Consider the following 20997-nt stretch of genomic DNA (forward strand, 5'->3'; position numbering starts at 1 on the left):
GCTCCCACCGTGCCACCCAGATGCCCTCACACAGCCCTGGCCCCGGGGCGTCTGCTCAGGCTGGTACCCCAAGAACCAGCGTTGCGGGAGTGCAGTGTGTGGGAGCTGGGCATCTGCGGGGCCTTCCTCTGCTGCGCACCCCTGGGGAACGCGTTACTCCGCCACCAGGCCCAGCACATGCAAACCGATAGGCCCAGGCCGACGCTGCCCCTCACGCAGGGCCCAGGTGGCCCTGGGCCGGGGTCCTGCCCGCCCTCCCCAGGATCCCGAGTGGGGCTTCCAGCACCTCTGTTCACACCGAAGGGGTGCTGGGGTGGTGTCGGGTTGGTTCATTTTAAGGGAAAACAGCCACAACAGCAGCTTTCACAGGAAGGCTTTACTGTGACTTAAAGGCCGCAGAACCGTGGCAGTCCTCAGCTCCTGGCTTTGGGGTCTTCTGTCCTCTGATCCAGCAGCTCCCACGTGGACGAGCCGCTCCTGTCCTGGGGAGGCATGCGGCCCCAGGTGGGTGGACGGGCAGGTGTCGGGGCTCAGGGGCAGGCCCGAGCCGGGGGTGGGTGTGCTCCTGGGAGAGACGCCAGCGTCTGTGACGCCGGCTGAGCCCGGCCCCGCAGAGCGCTCACCTTGATGCTGATACCGTGGACGGCCAGGTCCCTGCGCAGCGTGTCGCAGGCCTCCAGCAGGGGCTGCCGCTCCAGGAGCCGCTGCTGCCTCGCCTCCCCAGGGGCCTCCCCGGAGGCCAGAGCGAACTGTCGGACCTTCAGCCGGAAGCGGACCAGCTCCTCCACGAGGCTGTGCAAGGCGGCCGGGCTGCCCGCCCCTGGAACACACTGAGGGATGTGGGGGTGTGTTGGGATGAGTGGGGCAAGTGGTGTGTGTGGGGGTGTGAGCTGGGTGTGTAGGCGTGAGTGGGTGTGAACAGGCAGCCGAGGGCCTGGGGCGCATCGTCGTCCCAGCGTCCAGGCCGTGGGCTCTGGGAGATGGCGGCGTCCTGGCCCCACCCCGACCTCGGCAGGGGTGGGCTCTGGGAGATGCTGGCATCCAGGCCCGGCCCCATCTCTGGCACAGGATGGACTCAGAGGTGCCAGTGCCTAGGTGTCAGGATAGGAAGGCTGAGGAAGGCTCAGATGGGGGACCAGAGGCTGGCGCTGGACGCCCCTCGGGACAGGGCTGGGCCTCTGCCTTCCCGGGGACCCTGACGGGTGGGACCTGCAGAGCTCACCACAGCTGCTGCGTCCACTGGGGGGTTCCCTACAGGACACAAGGGGCCCGGAGCACACTGCAGCCGCGGCGGACGCTGGTCTGCTCAGAACCTCATCACCAGCTAACGTGTGCTAGCGCTCAGTGTGCGTGCGTGCCTTCAAGGACCGTGACCTGTCTTACACATGTAAGAAGTTTGGCCTTATAATTACACATTAAAACCAGCATTTATGAAGGGAGAAAGCGTCTGTTACATGCTGGCACGTAGCTGAAGTCCCGAAACAGGACTGAAAAGAGAAGGCAAGCATACCTGTCGCTCGGCCAGAGAAATGCCCACCGTCTCAAAGAACTGCTCCACGGAGGCCACGATGGCCCCCAGCACGGCAGGGCTCCGGGCACCACGGGGCTCCTGTGACAGTCACCGGGGAGGGCGCTCAGAGGCCAGAGCGCGGCCCCCGGAAGGCCAGCCCGGGCGGGCAGGGGGCACAGCCCCCAGGGAGGCCGGGTGTGTGCTGTGCGCACCTGTACTGGTAGGTGGCCCCCCGGGGGTCACAGGGTCACGAGCCTCCGTGGAGAGCCTGGCCTGGGGTGGGCGGGCCGGGGGCCAGCTGGGGTCGCACTGCGGCCTCCACCCCTAGCTGACGTCGCTGTGACCCACTCGGACCCCGCGGAGCCGGGGAGGTGACGGCATATCCCGGGCTCCTGTCCACACCCGGGGCCCCAGTGCCCCCCTCGGGAGATGACTGCTCGTTGGGAGCCCTGGGGGCCCGGGCCGGGAGCGGGGCCCGGGAGTTACCTCGGCGGCCGCCTTCAGCTGCCTGTTCCCGTGGTGGACGAGGTCCATGACGGCATCCACCGCCCGCACCGTGTCGAAGTCGTCCGCCAAGGCCGCCTGCACAGCCGCCTTGGTGCGGCCCAGCCTGGGGGAGGAGAGCGCGGGGCTGTCGTCTGTCCCCCCACATCCCCAGCTGCAGCGTCAGGTCCCCCGCGGGCCCCTCGCTCACACGTCCCGCACGCCCACCTGGCCATCGCTTGCCCCAGGATCCCCGCTCCCCGGGCACAGGGGAGGCCTGGCAGAGCCCCGAGCAACCCCGCTGGAGACGCAGGGCTCTGCTGTGCCTGCTCCTGCGCCCAGAGCTGCGTTACCCAGCGCAGCCGGCCCTCCGTGGACAGACACACGGACTCCCCGCTCGCCTGTGAGCAGGCCGCCGCCGGCCCGTGCCCCCGCCCGGGGGGCCCGTGGCCAATGGCTCCCAACCTCGAGGGTCCAGAGCTCGGCTCCATGCTGCACTCCGCCGTGGGGGCCAGCAGGCCGCTTCGTCTGTCTCCTCCCAACGCCCCTTCCCGAGCAGCCCCGGAGGAGTCCAGTCTCACCACTCTCCAGGGTCCCCGGGGGGGGGGGCGACACCAAGCCCCCAGACCCAGCGGCCTCAGCCCCTGGTGCCCCGACGGCCTCCTCCTCTCTCGCTCCCGTCACCTCCCCAGGTTCTCACCGTCCCTGACGTCAGCCACAGACTCCCTTCCCACCCCACCCCGTATCCTGGACGTGATTCGACGGCCTCCCGGGCCCGCCCCCCAAGCGGCTCACGCCTCGGGGCCCTCGCCGTGCACTCACCTCTCCCACAGCACATCCTCCTGGACGGGGCCGCCGGCCAGCTGCCCCCTCACGTAGGCCCGCGCATCCTCCACGAAGGCGGCCGTGGCCCGCAGCAGGCGCCTGGCCTCCAGCAGGGCGCCCTCGCTGTAGTCGACGGCTGCGGGGTGGGGGCAGTCACGGGTGCAGCCTCGCCCGTGGGCCAGGAAGGGGCCGCCCCCTCTGACCCTGGACACCGGGGTGCGGCCCTGCTGAGGCTGCTGGTCAGGCCCTGGGCCCGCTCATCTCTGCTCGGCTCAGGACGTGGCAGGGGCGGCGGGAAGAACCCCAGGCCCCATGAGGCGGAGGGGGGCTCAGGCCTGAGGGCAGACCTGTGGCCGCCGGGTGAGGGCAGCACGCCAACGGGGGGCGTCTCCCCAGGTCTCAGGGTCCCCAGGAGCCGTTGGACTCGGGCCACGCGGCCAGCTCACCTGACCTGTAGCTGCTCCGCAGGCAGAAGAGGCGGAAGACGTCTGGAGAGGCGGAGCGGAGGAAGTCCTGGTGGGGGGCACACGGGCGAGATGAGCCACTGACCCTCCGGCTGGACGGACGTTTCTCTGCACGGCCTTCCCCACCCACCTGCGGCCGCACCCGCCCGCGCTGCGCCTGCTCATCTGGCCGGACGGCCCAGCCCGCGGCCCAGCTCACCCCGGAGAGGGCGGGCGCGGGTGCCTGTATTTCAGTGTGGTCAGCGCCTGTCTGAATCCCGCAGACTGCACTCTGCTCAGAAACACTGAGCTGAGGAAGGTCCCCAGGCCTCACCAGGCCACCCCCGAGATCCACACGAAGACCCGTCTGACCCGGTTATCTCCGCGTCCACGTCCGCCTCCTGACACTCCTCGGAGTGTGGAAAAGGGGTCTTTCCCGGTCCTTTTAGCCCCCCACACCAGCCAACCGGAGGCCCACCCAGGGGACGCTGCAGTCTGCACGTGAATTAACGCGGTCCCGAGCCCTGGGTCTTGACCTCCTGGAGACGGGCGCCTGAGTGCAGCCATGACTACAGGGACCGCACCAGAAGGGGGAGAGACCCGGGGACCCGGGTGGGCCTCCCGCTCAGGGCAGCCTCCACGATGCGTCGGCAACGTGGGGGCCCCAAGAGGCGTGCTACCTTAATGGTGACGTAGTTCTTCAGCGACTTGGACATCTTCTCTCCTCCACCCTTCACGTGCAGGTGCCCTGAAACGAGAGCGCAGCAGCTCTCCAGGCGGGAAGGAGCAGCCCTTCCTGGAGCCCAGCCTCCGAGGACCCTGCCCCTCACTGCCCCCTCGTGGGCGCCGGCACAGAGCCCCCCGACCCGCTGGCCAGGGGTCACAACGCGGGGACCACCCTCCCCCTCCCATGACTCACAACCGGCGGGGGGACACCCTCTGCTTCCATGGACCGCGGGCCTGGGCAGCCAACGCTTTCCCATGGTAGCTGTTTCACCCGTGTGCCCCACCGGCACCATCTCAGTCCTGTGTATGTGAAAGATGGGGAACCTGAACCCCTCAGGATGCTTCCATCCGAGCCAGGACCTCCTCCAGGACCGCCTGGGTTCCAGGCTCACTTCCCAGGAAACTGCTTTCCCAGCAGAAGGTTCGTCCACCTTTCCTGAGATGCTTCACCCCAGGGCGCCCAAGGCCAACTTTCCTGAGAACTGGTTACAGTGCAGCTTCTAGAAAAACACCTGACCCTGAATGCGTAACCCTAGAAGCATGCGGCCTGCACAAAGTGCAGCGGACGTCTCACAAAACCAACGGCGTCTGGAGAACGAAACCCATCCAACTGCTGAGCCCCACGTCCACCTCCCTGTGTGTGCGGAGGCACGGAGTCGTGTGCAAGTTTGCGACCCTAAGGACCCTATGGTCCTCCAGGCTCCTCTGCCCCTGGGATCCTCCAGGCAAGAACACTGGGGTGGGCTGCCATGCCCTCCTCCGGGGGATCTAATGGGCCCAGGGATGGAACCACGTTTCTTACGTCTCCCGCTTTGGCAGGTGGGTTCCTTACCACTGCACCACCTGGGAAGTCCAGGAAAATAGATCGCTTCTCCAGGTGTCGGGACACACCACTCTTCCTCCAGAACACAGAGCGAACCCTCCCACCCGCCCGCATCTAAACGACGGGACCCACACGTGTGCACACGGACCTCCGTGAGTGCTGGCACTGCTGACGCTGCCGCCTGTGCCCAGAACCACGGTCACCCGGGGCGCTGGCGCTGATGGCAGGCCCCGCGTCCTCACGAGCAACACCAGCGGTTAACACGGGGTCACCCGATCCCGGCCCAGGGACGGGAGCACTGCGTCACCGGGCCCTGTGACTCCTCCCCGCACGGGCTGCGGCACTCTGCTCTCTTGAGTCCCTCACCCAAGGGAAGATGGTTCCACGTGGCTTCTGAAGAGAGGTGTGGGCCCCTGACGGGAAACACGTGGGTCCTGGGGGCCCTGCTGGTCCCCGCCCGGGAGCCCCGGAGGAACGGCTCATTGGGTGCTGAGCCGCCAGGAGGGAGTGATTCCGGCCACTGTCTAGCTCTGAGCAGCGCACAAAGTGGACGCCAGACCTCAGCTCTGGCGACGGGGGCAGCAGCCTGGCTCGTCGCTCAGCCGACCTCGGGGCAACACTAGGCTGGGGTCACGTGGACTGTGAGGGGCCCCGGCAGGGCAGACGCTGGGGCAGGGCAGCTCGGGGCTGAGAGCAGGTGTGAACTTGGGGTGAAGGAGACGCGGCAGTGAGCGCACCCCGGTCACCATGGCGACCTCGCCGTGGACCGGAAGCAGCTTCACACGTGCTGAAGCCGGAGCTGCTGCCTTTAGTACCACCTAGCCAGAAAACCCAGGTTCCTGAACCCAGCGACTCACGAGACAGTGCCTGTGCCCACACCGCTGCTCACCAGTGGCTCCCGACCTGACCCGCACCAAAGCCCTGTACCCCCCGCCCTCTGACAGCTCCAGGGCCCGTCCCAGGGCGGCGGTGACACCAGCGGGCGGTGGCCCTGCACCTCCGTCAGGACGGGGACACGCTCACGCCCCCGGGCTTCACGGGGTCTCCAGAGCCGCCTGCTCGGGACGCCGTCGCTTCACCCCTCGCTGTGCGCTCCTGGGAGCGGACGGCTGGTGTCAGTCACGAGCTGCTTAAACAGTGAGGCGGAGAGCGGTGCTCTCAGAGGCTGACAGATGCTCGTGGTAACGCCGCCACAGCTCCAGGCTGGCAGTCATGATCACTAGGGCGGCCCGCTGAGACCCCTCGTCACAGCTTCACTGAAAGGAACGTCCATGGAACAGCACTGCTGGTTTTCCGAATTCTCTTCAGCTCACATTTCAGTTCCAAAAGATGCACTCGGCTTTCCCGTCCAAGGAAATTCTCGTCCGGCCGACTACACGCCGGGGACCGTTGGGCGGTGGCTGTTCCTTGTTCTACGAGCTGATCTTCTGTTGCTCAGCCGCTCAGGCGTGTCCGACTCCTTCTGACCCCACGACTGCAGCACGCCAGGCCTCCCCGTCCGTCACCAGCTCCCGGGGCTCACTCAAACTCACGTCCATCGAGTCGGTGGTGCCATCCAGCCATCTCATCCTCTGTCGCCCCCTTCTCCTCCCGCCTTCAGTCTTTCCCAGCATCAGAGTCTTTTCCAGTGAGTCGGCTCTTCGCATCAGGGGGCCAAAGGATTGGAGCTTCAGCTCCAGTCCTTCCCGGGAGTGTTCAGGGCGGCCCTCCTTTAGGACGGGCTGGACCGACCAGCGGCCGTGGGTGCACCCAGTGGAGCTCTCGCAGAGCTGACGGGACAGAGGCGGGCAGACCGACGGGAGCCGGCACTCACCGGAATGCAGGAAGTAGTTGCCCCACTGCGGGCACTGGTGGAAGGCCTCGCACTGGGCAATCTCGTTCTCGTGGTGCGGGAACGCCAGGTCCACGCCGCCCGAGTGGATGTCCAGCCGACTTCCGAACACCAGACTGCAAGGCACGGGGCAGAGCAGGGAGTTACCCGGGTCCAGCCACACCGTCTCCACGCCCTTCCTGCCTGCCAGCCCTCTGCACACACCAAACGGAGCCCAGTTCTAAATGTGTGATAATCCGGCTGACGCATGCAGAAACTGAGATTCTGTTTTCACGTCATAAAAACCCCGAGTTCACAGCTTTTTCTCCTCGTAAAGACACTCTACTTTCTTTGCTCTGCACTGAAGATGTGGTTTTAAAAACATCAAAAAGTCTGCATGCTCCGCTGACCGAGCCGGGCACCGCCCCAGCGTCCGGATCAGCACAAGTGAGGCTTACCTGGCGATGGTGGAACACTCGATGTGCCAGCCGGGCCTCCCGTTGCCCCACGGGGAGCCCCAGAAAGGCTCCTGGGGCTTTGCCGCCTTCCACAGTGCGAAGTCGCTGGCATGCCGCTTGTCGGAGTCAACTGCCAACGACAAGTGGGCCGTCAGCGGAGGGAACCCAGAGCCAGCATCACAGCGGCCACGGAACAGCCGGGACGCCCACCCCAGAGTCCGCTCCTCGGAGAGGCAACCACACGGCTCTCCTGCAAGTCTTTTCTCTTTCCCACTTGAAGGCCGCAGCCCCCAGACCCCCTGACCAGAGCACGCCAGAAGCAGGCGGACCCCCAGCCGTCGGCCAAGAAAATTTTTTTCTTATTTTTTCCTAGAAGGTGTTGCTGATGCTGGAATGTGTACTGGGCCATTCCTTGCCGGCGTGGACGGTCAGGGCAGCGGGAGGAGCGCCTGGAGCAGAGATGACAAGCACGGCTCAGGAGTCAGCACACAGCCAGGGACGGGACCGACGGGACCGACGGGACCGACGGGACGCGGTCCGCAGGGCGGGGCTTATGCCTGGAAACACCTGCTCTGCTGGGGTTCTGATCGCTTGTGTTTGACTCTGTTACACAGTATCCTTTCTGAAGTGTTTTAATATAGTGCTATACACTTCCTATTGCTTCTCTATGAAACCGACTTTGACCTAACAGAACCCTGGAACAGAAGAGGGTACAGGAACAGACACAAACATGGCAGGAAGGCGCCAGATGCTGAAACACACACGGGAACCTGCTACAGAGGAAATTCACACGGCGTTTACACACGATGGACCACCTCGGGGATTTAATACAAGAGCGGCAGGACGGTCCAGAGTGTTAAGACAGGACACACGGACGAGCGTGTGCGCAGAGGTGACTGGGGAGGAACGAGAGGCCGGGGAGCCCCGAGACTTCCACGTGAGCTCTGGTCCAAAACCCCTAAATGTAAACCTCAGCCGCGACCGACGTCTGAGGAGCAGGCCTTCTCACGCCCGACCCGCCTCGGGAAGGTCTGGCTCTCTCCCCGGAAGCTCCGCAGGAGGCGGGGGGACCCACCTGGCTCTCCCGCCGGCCCGGGTGCCACGCCAGCCAGCTTGCCGTACCTGTCGCCTCGCGACTGCAGGTCGAAGTAGACGTTGCCTGCTTTGTTAAAGGAATGGTGAAGCCCACTTCTCAGCCGTCAACATCTGCGTCTACACGCGCATCGCAGCTAACAGTGTTAGAACTCAAACACAGGATGCGGCCTTTAGCCCCAGCCGGCCCTCCCTGCATGTCTAAACCGCCCTGTACTAGGGGAGCACACGTGCGGACGCGCCACGGCCGTCCAGCGGTGGAGGCGGAAACACAAAGGGAAGGTTGCTGGGTTCACTGGCCGCCTGCATTCAGCTCTGGCCCCCGTGTCACACACCCACCAACCGAGACGCCCCTTCCTAGTCCAGACACCGCGAGAGCACCCTGCCGCTCAGACCGCAGGCAGCTCCTCACATGCATTACCGTGGGGCGCCTTCCCTGAGCTGCACGCGGGCTCCTGGGCGCCCTGCGGAGCCAGGGCGGCCCCCGCCCCTGACCCATGAGGTGGCGGTGGGGAAGGAGCCATGTTCAGGAGGGCTGCGGCCAAAGGCACTGCGCTCCTGATGGCCAGTGCACACCATGGTCAGTGCAGGGCCGTGGTAAGCTGAGACTTTTCACCTGGACAAACCTGTGACTTCTCACCTGCACCTGCCTAGCTCCGACCCAGCCCTGACCCTCATCTGCACCGCCCTTCTTGGCCTTGAGGATGGGGGCTCACTTTCCGTCTGTACTGCCTTCTCAGGGGCCGTGGCCTGGACGGGGGGCTCACCTTTTGCTGTGCAGTAAGCATGCCCGTTGGCGATGAGTCTCTCGATGAAGGCGACGATCTGAGGCACGTGCTCGGTAACCCGTAGGTAGGCGGTGGGTGGGAGGACCTGCGGGAGGGCACAGACCTGCGGTCTCCCCGGCCCCACACGGACGGAGGCCCCGCCGGACCGGCTCCATCGCTCGGGCTTCTCACCAGCCACCTACCTTCAGGGCTGCCATGTCCTGTTTGAAGTCTTCTTCGTAAAGACGGGCCAGGGACGCGGGCGACACGCTCATCTGCAAGATAACGAGGTGGGGGTCCGTCTGCAGGGGTCAGGATGGGGCCTCGGAGGGCAGCCGCCCCCACGGGCACTGCTCACAGAGAGCCCTGTGCCTGCTTTCCCCCAACCCCCCCCAAACGACAATCATCCTGGAAACTGCAGCCGGGGGATGTTTACTGAAGAGATGAACCCGGTGAGCAGAGTGTCCTCTTCACGGCAGTCGTGGGCAAGACAGCACATGCCTCTCCCAGCTCTCTTTGCAATGTGGAGACAGTGCCACTGAATCCCCCTAGACGGCCCCGGGGTCCCGTGTACACGGTAACACTCCGGGGATGGAAGACACCAGGTCGGGTCGCCAGGCCCAGTGGCTCCTCCCGAGCGGCCCCTGGTGGCGGAGCGGGCCTCCGCGAGAAGCAGTCAGCCAGCATCCGCCAGGGGCAAAGGCCAAGCAAACCACAGACCAAACACCCAGCGACACTGCGCTGCTTTGGAAGTTTCCGACGGTACGCAATTCTGGACCCAAAGAGCAGCAGATGGCCTGGTAAGTTGGCCTGGTTTTCCGAGTTTTCCTCATGAGTTTCCTGAGCAGTAATCCTCTCCTGGGGGCGGGACGGAAGTGTGCCCCTGCCCGGCCCCTCCCGGAAAGCAAACACCTTCACTGTGCCTCCTCCTGAAACCACCCCCCCCACGGCCTGCACCTGGCGTCCTCGGCTAAAGCCGCATGGTGTGCAGGCCCTGGGCACGCAGTGCACTGAGCCGTGATGCACACAAGTGCACACACACACGGGGGCACCGCCCTCAGCCACAGACCCACGCGTGGCACACGAGTGAGTGTGCTCACACACACACAGGGGGCAGACCACGTGACGCCCTGCTCAAGGACACGCGTGCACACCCTGGGTGGCCGCTGCCAGCGCCTCCAGAAGAACCTGAAACTGAGCACCTCGTTCAGGCGCTGCTGAAGACCCGCCAGACCACGGTCATGGTGGCGCTAACGATAAACGGCGCCTTCTCACTGCATCTCTAACCTGAGTCTCTCCTGTTCGGAGGGAGCTTGAACATCTCGAGTGTTTAGGGGCCATCTGCATTAAACCATCTGAAGTTAACCATGGCTCTACCGAGCTCTAGGTCCTTAAAGTCTTATTGATATGGAGGAAGTATTTTCAAGAAAAGAAATAGACATTTTATCCTCCATATGAATTTCAACTGTTTCCAAACGTCTTTCAACTTCACGGTTATTTTATGGCATGCAGAAAATTTCATTTTTGTATTTAGCAATCTTTTACATTTCTCAACCTTTTCTGGGTTTGGAAACAAACTTAGCAAAGCCTTCTGAACAGGAGGCTACAAAAAAGCGCCCCATGGTTTACTCTAATAATCCGTGCTTCCACATCTTTATGTGAAATCTCTGATCAGCTTCAAATCTGGTTGTGAGCCATATATCCAACTTTGGTTTATTTCTTCCCCCAGATGGCCGCCCAACTGTCAACTTCTTACTGAGTAATTCCTCTGTTCCCCGCTGATGTGAAATGCCATCTTTACCAAATTTCCATAATTTACTGTGTCTGTCTCCGGACATTCTAGCGTGCCCCATTGCCTGTCTCTTGGTATAACTGTGAATTGGTGTTTCATCTCCACGGTCTCCAGACACAGAAGGCAGGCGGGGGCGGAGGGGACAGAGGAGGCTTGGGGGGGCGGGGGGGCAGTCAGCGTCGCCACAGGTGTGGAGGGCGCGTCAGCCTGGACCTTGTGTGCAGACACACAGCTTCCCCCAGGCCTGGCCTGCCTCTACTGCTGCTGCTGAGCCGCTTCAGTCGTGTCCGACTCTGTGCGACCCCACAGACGGCAGCCCACCAGGCTCCCCCGTCCCTGGGATTCTCCAGGCAAGAACACTGGAGTGGGTTGCCGTTTCCTTCTCCAATGCATGAAAGTGAATAGTGAAAGTGAAGTTGCTCAGTCGTGTCCGACTCTTAGCGACTCCATGGACTGCAGCCCACCAGGCTCCCCCGTCCCTGGGATTCTCCAGGCAAGAACACTGGAGTGGGTTGCCATTTCCTTCTCCAGCCTGCCTCTACAGCGCTGTGCAAAAGGGGAAAGAGTAGAGAAAAACAACTTTCTGCAGCTCCTGAACCGTTAGGAGCCGCTGGGCGCCTCCTCCCCCGGCCTCTCCTTTTACGGACTTGCTCTGCTCGGCCTGCCTTTCTGCTCGCCCCTGGGAACTCCAGACGCAGGCGGTCTGCCTCTGGTGACACAGGACACGTAGGGTCCTTCACACGCACGCCGGGGGCCCTCTGCTCACAGTGGCTCCTCTCGCCCCCTCGGCGGGACCCTGGGGACAGTCACAGGTGACTGTGGGCTGGCAGTGGACACAAGCTGCTGCTGGCGTGGGGGACAGTGAATCAGACTCCCAAACGAAGCAGCTGTACCGGAACCTCCAGGCCCCCCAAGAGGGGCTCATGCTGCTCTCTCCACGGGACTGCCTGCAGGGGGCGCTGCTGATACACTGGCCCGGGGCCCTGAGAGCCCAGGTCGGCCCAGGGGTTGGGGGAGGAGACTCTTGAGAGTCCCTGGGCTGCAAGGAGATCCAGCCAGTCCATCTGCAAGGAAATCAACCCTGAATATTCACTGGAAGGACTGATGCTGAAGCTCCAGTACTTCGGCTGCCTGATGTGAAGAGCCAACTCGCTGGCAAAGACTCTGATGCTGGGAAAGACTGGGGGCAGGAGAAGGGGGCAACGGAGGATGAGATGGTTGGATGGCATCACCAACTCAACGGACATGAGTTTGAGCAAGCTCTGGGAGTTGGTGATGGACAGGGAGGCCTGGCGTGCTGCAGTCCATGGGGCCGCAGAGAGTCGGACACGACTGAGCAGCTGAACAACAACGATCCCCTGGGCTGAGCGCCATCCCAGGCAGGCAGGGGACCTTGAACGCAGGTCCAACCTTCCTCCCGGAGAGAAGGGCACGCAGGCCAGGGTTCCAAAGCACAAACACAGTAACTCCGCTTCAATCGCCAAGACATTTAGTATCATTTTTCTTAACAAAATGTAACCCTGCAAATATACCTTGTTTCTTTTCATTACTCCCCCAGAAATCCTCGTGCAGCTTTTATTCCTGACAAACAATAAAACTCTGCCAAAAGTTAAAGTCAAGAAAGTGATTCAGAGAAATGAAATATAATTTAAACTATTTTAAGAGCACACAATGAAGCAGATGGCATGAAGGATACGGCCATCGTCAAGAAGAAACCTCGCCTCTGGTAAAAAGAACAGCCTTTTTGTTGGACACTAAGAAACAAGTAGGTGTTTTCATAACTGTGTGCTTCATGCGGAAGCAGATGAATCTGTATCTTCAGAACAAAAGAGACTGCGTGATGCCAGGTTAGCATCCTGCTGTGTAACAAGTATGGACGTGCTCAGCTGTCAAAAATTAACACACTCTCTACACGTATCATTTCTAAACCAATCCTGCCAACCTTTTTCCCCGTCGGCCCCCACCAGCTGAGCTTCATGACAGGTGAAGAACCCACCTCCGATTCTGAAGATTCACAGGCGACCCCAACTCAGCCAGCACAGGGACACACCTGGGTGGCCTCAGGTCCCGCCGAGCAGACAACCCGGGCACCCTCCTCCTCAACCAGCCCGGCGCCCTCTCTGCGGGGGTTACCCCCACACCAACACTCGCCCACCTGCCGCGTCAGAGTCCCCCACCTCTCCCCGCCCTTCCCGGCCAGCCAGGCCCGGCTCCAGCCCGCGTCCTGCTCAGCAGCGCAGGGCTGACCTTCCCATCGGGGCCCGGGGTCCTGCTCAGCCCCGGCCGGACCGCAGCAGCCTCCAGAGGGACTGGCAGGCCTGCCCCTTGCCCCCGTCTGTCCTGACCGTGGACGAGAGGCCGCTGCTTCCTGCATCGGATTCGCTCAAAGGCTCCTCTGGACCCCAGAGCCGCCAGCCCAGCGAGTGTCTGAGCACAACCTCAGCGAAGATGGCCCCAGACAGCCCCAGGGAGACAGCGCAGGGCCCTGGGCGGGTGGCGGGAGTGGGCCCGCTCCAGCAGCCGGGACAGCCTGCCTGCTTCCCGCTGCCACCTCCCACGTCCCCTCAGCTCCCTACTCACGGTGCCCACGGCCACACCAGCATCGCGTGACCTCGAGCTGGGCTTACGTGGTGGCCAGGGCAGACTCCTGACCCCAGGGGACACGAGGCACAGGCCGGGGATCTGGAGATCAGACAGAACAACGTGGTCTCAGCGCTGCAGAGACCAGGGGGGTCGCTGAGTACCCCCTGACACACTCCCCCGAATGCTGAATGAAGGCAGTCAGTAGGAAACAGGAAGACGGGCTTCCCAGAAAATAAATCTGAGAGAAAATGACAGAACACGGGAGCAACGCAAGAGTCCAGAAGCCAGGACGGAAGGTTCACACGGTCCCTGCGGCGGAACTCTGCCTCTTAAGATGCTGACGAGCACTTAAGAACTCGAAAAAACACTCAAAACACAGTAAGTGGGAAAAGCAGGTTACAAAACCATGTAAAGAATAACCTGGCTTTCCAGAAAAGCCCTATATATGCATTCAGACACTTTTAAAGTGACAGGACATAAAGCACTCAGCATGTTTTTCTATAAATTAGATAATTTAACAAATTTTTATGTATCTTTAGAGATAAGTGTTATATATGTGCATGTGTGCTAAAGTCCTTCAGTTGTGTCTGACTCTTTAAAACCCTATGGATTGCAGGTTCCTCTGTCCATGGAATTCTCCAGGCGTGCCCTCCTCCAGAGGATCTTCCCGACCCAGGGATCTAACCCGCACCTCCTCCGTCTCCTGCCTTGGCAAGCGAGTTCTTTACCACTGGTGCCACCTGGGAAGTCCCAACTGCTACACACAGTCACATATGAATTGTTATACAGGGTTGCTGATTATAAACCACAGAGGAGGGGACCCCTTGGAAGCAGACTTTTAAAAGTATAACCACAGGGGACGCCGTGGTCACCCGTGCACAAGATCCTATGCTCTCACAGCTGAGGGCACAGGCTCAATCCCTGGTCAGAGAACTGAAATCCCACAAGCCTCGTGGTGAGGCCAAAAATAAATAAATAAATAAAAAATTCTTGAGTACAAAAAATAAAAATGTAACAAAGCACTTTATTTAATCCCTTGCCAGAAATCCCCCCCCAAAAGGCCCTCTAAATGCCACGTGAGATATAAGAGGAGTGTCCTGTTCATATAACAAGTGAGAAAATCAAACCTCACAGGAGCGGGATTCCCAAGCCAGCCTCTGAGCTCCCCCTGTAACAGGGAGGGAGGTGCGTCCCGCAGGCTGACGGGGCAGGGAGGGCCTGGACTCAGCCTGGGAGGCCTCCTCGGGATGAGAGGAGTCGGTGAGGGCGGAGTCGACCAAACTTCTCTCAGCAGGGTGAGGAGACCTCTCTGAACAGCCTCACGAGGTCACGTGTGGACAGCAGGCGTGAAAGGTCTTGCAGGGCGCAGACAACTGTCAGGTGGGGGTCGGCCACTCACCGGTCAAAGCACTGCTCAGCATGACCCACGCTCACCTCGTTGGCGCGTCTGATTATCTTATCATCCACGTCCGTGATTCCCATCACCATGACGACATTGCATCCAAACACCCTGGTGAGGATCCTCCGAATTATATCAAACCTGACGTAGGAGCTGAAAGGAAGAACATTACGGCATCTTTTATCCTGAAAGTCACTACTGAGATCTTCAAAAGAGTCTGCAACCTTTACTGTGAGGCCGCACAACTGTGTGATCAAGGATGTTCAAGGGCAGCTGGAAAAGGAAAAGCCTTTCACTGGCCCTCTTGGGTCCGCATGAGAAAACTGAGGCGCTGCCTCAATTTCAGGACCCAACACGAGCACTTAACTTTAGAGCTGTTGTCTGAGTGAGTTCACACCTGCTCCACTGTATAAAGATTCACTCGTGATGCAAAGTCAGGAGGCGGCTAAGATGCTGGGTGCTTTTACCGCCCATGTTCATGTTCTAGGATAACTAACGTTTGACCGTGATGAGAGACAGCAGCAGATAATAAGTCAAGACAGAGATGATCCCATCAAAGCTGGAAAGGTCACTCCCAGGAAGTGTGCACACGGCTGTGGAAAGTGGGGACTCCAGCTTACGGGCAGGCTGCATGGGGGCAACTGAGACTTGAGAAAGCAAGGGTTTAAGATCCAGCTCAGCTCAGTCGCTCATTCGTGTCCGACTCTTTGCACCCCATGGACTGCAGCATGCCAGGCCTCCCTGTCCATCACCAACTCCCAGAGTACACTCAAACCCATGTCCATTGAGTCGGTGATGCCATCCAACCATCTCATCCTCTGTCGTCCTCTTCCTGCCCTCAATCTTTCCCAGCATCAGGGTCTTTTCCAGTAAGACAATTCTTCGCCTCAGGTGGCCAAAGTATTGGAGTTTCAGCATCAGTCCTTCCAACGAATGTTCAGGACTAATCTTGGATTGAAATCCAATATCTACTTAAAATCTCAAGAAACTAGATTCCCCAATAAGAGCAGCCTTAACTCTCCGGGTCAGCCAGTCTCATGCTCGTCCCTGTTACACACGTGGCCTCTCCGACCTTGGGCTCATAAAATCACTGTCCCTTGAAAACAAAGCTCCTCCTCATTGTGTCCCTTGTGTCCCCACACCCACCCACCCCGGACACAGCTGACGCCAGATCCTAGGGCCAAGCCACCTCTGAAACTCCTTCCCAAGAACCTAAGAGGTTAAACATCCCTTCGAAGCCTCAGACTGCCAGTCCACAAACTGGACGAAAGCCTATCACAGGGTTGCGGTACATAATCTCAGTGCCTGCACAGCAGAAATTTCAGCTAATTCTGATTATAAACATCATCCCAGTGGCCCCCATTGTCAAGTCAGGAAAACACTACAAGAAATGAGATTTTAAGAGACGAAGTTAACAAGAACCTAAAACAGAGTGAAAGGAAAAGCTGAATCACACATGTGGCTAGAAGGAGCTGGTGGGGAGGGGCAGGTGCTGGGGGCCCGATACCCGAGGGTGGCCGCTCCCCAGGACTCACCCGCCCTGTGGGCACCTTGGGAGCCCAGGGGTAGGTCCACTCACCAGGCCGAGGCTGCCCCACACGTGGGAACCTGGACTCTGCAGCCAGCCTGGCTCAGCACTGTCCACCGAGGACCCTTCCCGGGTGACACTTGGGAGGTAACAGCACCACCAGCTGGTGTGGTGAGAGAACTGCACTGGCTGAGGTGTGCGCCACGTTTAAACAGTGCTGGGCACAGAGTGCTGTCCAGTTAAGCATCTGTCTCTTTAAAGCAGAAGCAGGTGGGGAGGAAGGCGTGGAGGCAGGAACCTGGAGAGTGAGCAGGGACAGACCCACAGAGGAGGCGGTCTTGGGCGTCTGGCTTTTGAACTCAAGAGCAGTGTACTGTGCCTGACCATCCCAGCCCCTGAGACCACAGCCTTTTCCGATGTCTTAGGTTTCTGCCTCACAAGGGACACCCCCACTTGATGACTCTTCCTGAGTGATGAGTGCCCAGAGCAGTCACCCTGGCCAGGGAGTCGGACGGGGGGCTTCTGGGGTGTTGGGAACGCTCTGTCTCTCGGTCTGGGGGCTGTGAGCATCGGCTGGGCGGCACACTGCAGGTCAGCACACTTTTTCACATGGTTAAGGACAAGAACAGATTGCAACTGATGCTCCTGGGTGAAAAATAAGGGCGAGACTGCCTCGCTCCCCCTTCCTTTTAGAATTTCTTTCTTAGTCCTTTCAAAATGTATCTAAATGTTTCCAATGGCTAAGTAAGCCTTATTGAGTCTCACAACTCATGAAGGTTCAAGGACCCAGAAGCCTTCTCTTTGAAATGAAGTTGCCAAGAAGGTCACTTTCACCTCTCAACAGGAGGGGCCTAACCTGTGGGACTCGGGCTGTAGACCTGCCTGAACCAGAGAGCTGGGCCCACCCAGCTCACACGGAACCTCACCAGTTCCTGCTATTTCTGTGATCCTTTCAGCAGGGGCCGGTGCACCCCATACTCAATTCATTCTCCTTCAATAACAAAAATGTTTTCTTTCTCTTTTGCCTTTGTGGAGAGCTTTTCCAGGGCAGGACAAACATTAACCTATATTGTTTCCGGTATTTCCCCAACACATTTAATACTTCAAAAAAGAGATCAAAATATGCTTTTTATAACTAATAGTACTTTGGCCACCTGATGCAAAGAGCTGACTCACTGGAAAAGACCCTGATGCTGAGAAAAATGGAGAAGGGAGGAGAACGGGGCGACAGAGGATGAGATGGTTGGATGGCGTCACCGGCTCAACAGACGTGAGTTTGAGCAAGCTCCGGGGGACGGTGAAGGACAGAGAAGCCTGGCATGCTGCAGTCCATGGGGTCACAAAGAGTTGGACACGACTGAGCAACAACGAACAGTAAGTTAGCCCAAAGTGAAGAGGGAAAAACACTACTAGTCTATTTATTTTGTTATAACACAAAAAAAAGTTCAGATCTTACTGGGTGATGCACCATTTCTAAAATACATAGTGAATAAAGGCAACTTTTAATCTAGATCTGAAAGATAAATTTAAGAGACGCACAAGAGAACAGACAAAATATTAGGAAAAGCAGCGATTTGGACAAACCTAGGAGACAGAGTTAGAAGAGCGAGCGCGCGTGGAGAGGCCAGGGGCTCAGGCTCCAGCTCACCTGCCACGCTTCCGAAGGCATGCCCTCCCACGAGCCACCCACCCTGGAGAACAGGTGAGCCTTCGCCAGCCTTCCCACGCCAGGGACTGGGCTAAGCAGCACTTTGTGGGTTGTATTTCATTAAATTGTCAAGATTCAAAAGAATATTATTATCCCTATCCGAAAGATGAAGAAACCAGGACTCAGTGATAAAGTGACGTGTCCAAAGTTGGGAAGTAAATGGGGGGGAGGGGGGTGCAGAAACACCTGACTAGCTGACTCAAGGGCCCTCTGAATGGCCTCGTCTTACTAAACACAAGAAACATCTGATTGCAAAAGGGTCCTTTCCCTTGCTCTCACTGTGTCCCTGAGTCTCCTCACCTGAAATGGGACCAAGTGAGGATGAAATATGCATGCTTCCCACAACGCCTGAATAACTAACTACTCAGGATTCTTAAGTTGTCACTTGAGGGATAGGAAAAAAAAAACCTGCAAAAGGCTTTCTTTCCAAAATAAACGGTCCCTTAAAGTGTCAGAATTCAGCGTCAGGACACTCACCAAGCATGACCCAGGTGTGCGTGATCGTAGACAGTTGGTCCACAGCTATACCTGGGGACAGAGGTAAGACCCACCGTGTGAAACAAACTTGCAAGAAAGGACGCCACGTTCTCAGTCATAATCAGCATATAATCATGTCTTTTTGTAAAAAAGAAAACAAAAGTAACCGCTTTGGGGGGTGCGTACCCGGGGCTGTACGACCCTCGGATCACTAAATTCAGCGCCAAATCCGTGAAACGCTGGGACTACCCCAGGGTCTTTACAGGTGCCGCCGGAGTACTTTATCACTCATTAAACGCCTGCACCTGAGGACGCAAGCCCGCGCACCACGCAGGGCGCCCGCCTCCGGAAAGGCTGGGTGCAGCCCCTCCCGCCCCGCCGCATCCCTGCTCCCCGAGTCCCGGCGGGCTACCAGGAGGCGGCGTCCGCGCGGCTCACAATCAACGGGTCCTTCCTCCGGGTGAGGCTGTTGTACACCTTGACGCCCGTGTCGTAGCCCGCGGGCTGCAGCCAGCCCTGCCCGCGCGCCCCCGACGCCGAGCGGCCCGGCTCAGGGCCCGGCGCGGCCCGGAGCAGCCAAGCGGCCGCGCAGATCCGGCGCGTCCCCAGCATGGCGGGCGCGCGAGACCCGCCGGCTACGCCCACGCGGGGAAGGGGGGCGCCGGGCCCCGCCCACCGGAAGGCCCGGCACGCCCCGCCCACCCGGAAGAGGCGGACCAGAGCCCGCCGCGGCGCGGGGGGCGGGGCCGCGCCTCGGTGGGGGAGGGGAGCTGCAGGCGAGGGTGGTGGCCCCGCCCCGGGGCGGTGGGCAGAGCTCCGCCCTTCTCGTCCCGGGCGGCGCCCGACTGAGCAGCCTCGGTGCAACCCCGGGCCCGGCCCGGGCGCCGCAGGAGGCAGTGCCCCGGCGCGGGCAGCCGGACGGCTCCGCGCCTGCTCCGGGGGCACGTCTGCACCCCAGCACGGCTCACGCACACACTGAGCACGTCTGCACCCCAACACGGCACACCCTGTCACCGGATGAAAGAGCAAAGCTAGGGCACCGCCCATTCATCAAGTACGCGTAGTAGGAAATGACTGCCTGGGATTCATTTCAAGGTTGTAAGTTCTGTCTTCTGGTCTCTTGAGAACAAAAGCCTTCTGAATTGCGGTTTCAACGAGACTGTTTAAAGGCGGAGTCTCTTGAAGTTAACTTTCAAATTATCTCGACAAACGTGTCCTTATTGATATCTTCCAAAACAGCGTCTCAAAAAAAAAAAAAACAAAGAAATCCCCTTTGCTTTTGCAGTCCTCAAAACAGCACGTTAAGTTTCCCAGTTCTTTTGGGGGTTTGTTTTGGTCGGTCAATAGGAAGGCAAGTGCTCCAGTAGAGATAAAGAAGCACCTTCCAACAGCACTTAAACTTTCCCCAAGACCTCTGCAATTCCATGGGGACTGTGTCCGAAGGCTTGACGGTTGAAGTGTTAGAGCCTGTCATTCACAATTAGGAGACCTCCCATCGGAGCCAAGCCCCTCTCCCCCACCACTCAGAGCCCTGCTTCAGCATTAACCCCCTCCCCACTGCCTGCAGCTTGCCTTGTTGCTCTTTTGTAATTCTCTCTCCTTTCTAGTACAAGGTGTGTTTCTCTCCCTAATTATTTTTGGGTTTTTTCTTTTTTCAAACTTTAAACTTTTTATTTTGAGTAGGGGTATATCCAATTAACAATGTAATGGTAGTTTGAGGGGAACAGTGAAGGGACTCAGCCATACAAGTACATGTATCCATCCTCCCCCAACCGCCCCCCAATCCAGGCTGTCACAACACTGAGAATCCCACGTGCTATACAACAGGTCCTTGTTGGTTGTCCATTTTGAATATAGCACTATGTTCCTCGAGTACTTCAGAGTGTAAATTACTTTCAACTCTGTTGTTGCTTAGTTGCTCAGTCCTGTCCCAACTCTTTTGCGACCCCATAGACTGTAGCCCAGCAGGCTCCTCTGTCCATGGGATTCTCTAGGCAAGAATACTGGAGTGGGTTACCATTTGTGTCTCCAGGGGATCTTCCCAACCCAGGGACTGAACCCATGTCTCCTGCTTGGCAGGCAGATTCTTGACCCACTAAGCCACCTCTTTCACTGTATCCAGCACCAAATGCAGAAAAGGGTAATCTCTGAGGAGATCCACCCATTGCAGGTGGGAGAAAATCTGAGCAGTAAAACCTCTGATAGAGAAAGCTCTGACAGACATTAGATATGCCAGAAAAATGACAAAAGCCTTAACTGCAATCTGTAAGAACATGAAGGATTTGAGGGAAAAGCTAGAAGTTTTAAAAACAAATTTGGTGAGACTGAAGATGGAACCCTGCTGAAGCTGGACAGCTGGCGTGTTTTAATTGGCCATGGGAAACCATGATGTTCTAAACCAACAAAGGTATATTCTGTCCTCTGAAAGCTGGTCCTGTAAGGTGCTCAGCCCGTGGCGGGCAGCAGGGCTACCTCAAGTCTTCCGGGAATCTTCAAACAGGGAAAACCAGACGCATTATTCACTGACGGTGAAAAGCATGACTCTTCTTGCAAGTTCAATATGAAAGTGGCCA

The 20997-nt window shown here is 59.0% G+C and overlaps 1 protein-coding gene across 3 annotated transcripts; it reads right to left on the reverse strand.

Annotated features, from left to right (window-relative positions):
- Positions 1 to 384: 384 nt before the first annotated feature.
- Positions 385 to 19036, reverse strand: CARS2 (cysteinyl-tRNA synthetase 2, mitochondrial). Of its 3 annotated transcripts, XM_068984433.1 has the most exons (15): positions 18837 to 19036; positions 18425 to 18475; positions 14747 to 14864; positions 9141 to 9212; positions 8938 to 9043; positions 8154 to 8237; positions 7079 to 7208; positions 6624 to 6757; positions 3942 to 4009; positions 3265 to 3331; positions 2816 to 2954; positions 1997 to 2120; positions 1511 to 1609; positions 624 to 830; positions 385 to 482 (listed from the first exon to the last, which is right to left on the reverse strand). In XM_068984433.1, exons 1-15 carry the CDS (start codon positions 19034 to 19036, stop codon positions 414 to 416), a joined length of 1668 nt encoding a protein of 555 aa, XP_068840534.1. In that variant the 3' UTR covers positions 385 to 413. The 3 variants fall into 3 exon arrangements, with proteins under 3 accessions (XP_068840534.1, XP_068840535.1, XP_068840536.1); XM_068984434.1 differs by lacking the exon at positions 18837 to 19036 and having other exon boundaries at positions 8154 to 8240; positions 18425 to 18473; XM_068984435.1 differs by lacking the exons at positions 8154 to 8237; positions 18837 to 19036 and having other exon boundaries at positions 18425 to 18473.
- Between the last annotated feature and the right edge of the window lie 1961 nt (positions 19037 to 20997).

This window comes from Capricornis sumatraensis, chromosome 12 (genome assembly GCF_032405125.1).
Source record: "Capricornis sumatraensis isolate serow.1 chromosome 12, serow.2, whole genome shotgun sequence".
Taxonomy (NCBI): Eukaryota; Metazoa; Chordata; class Mammalia; order Artiodactyla; family Bovidae; genus Capricornis; species Capricornis sumatraensis.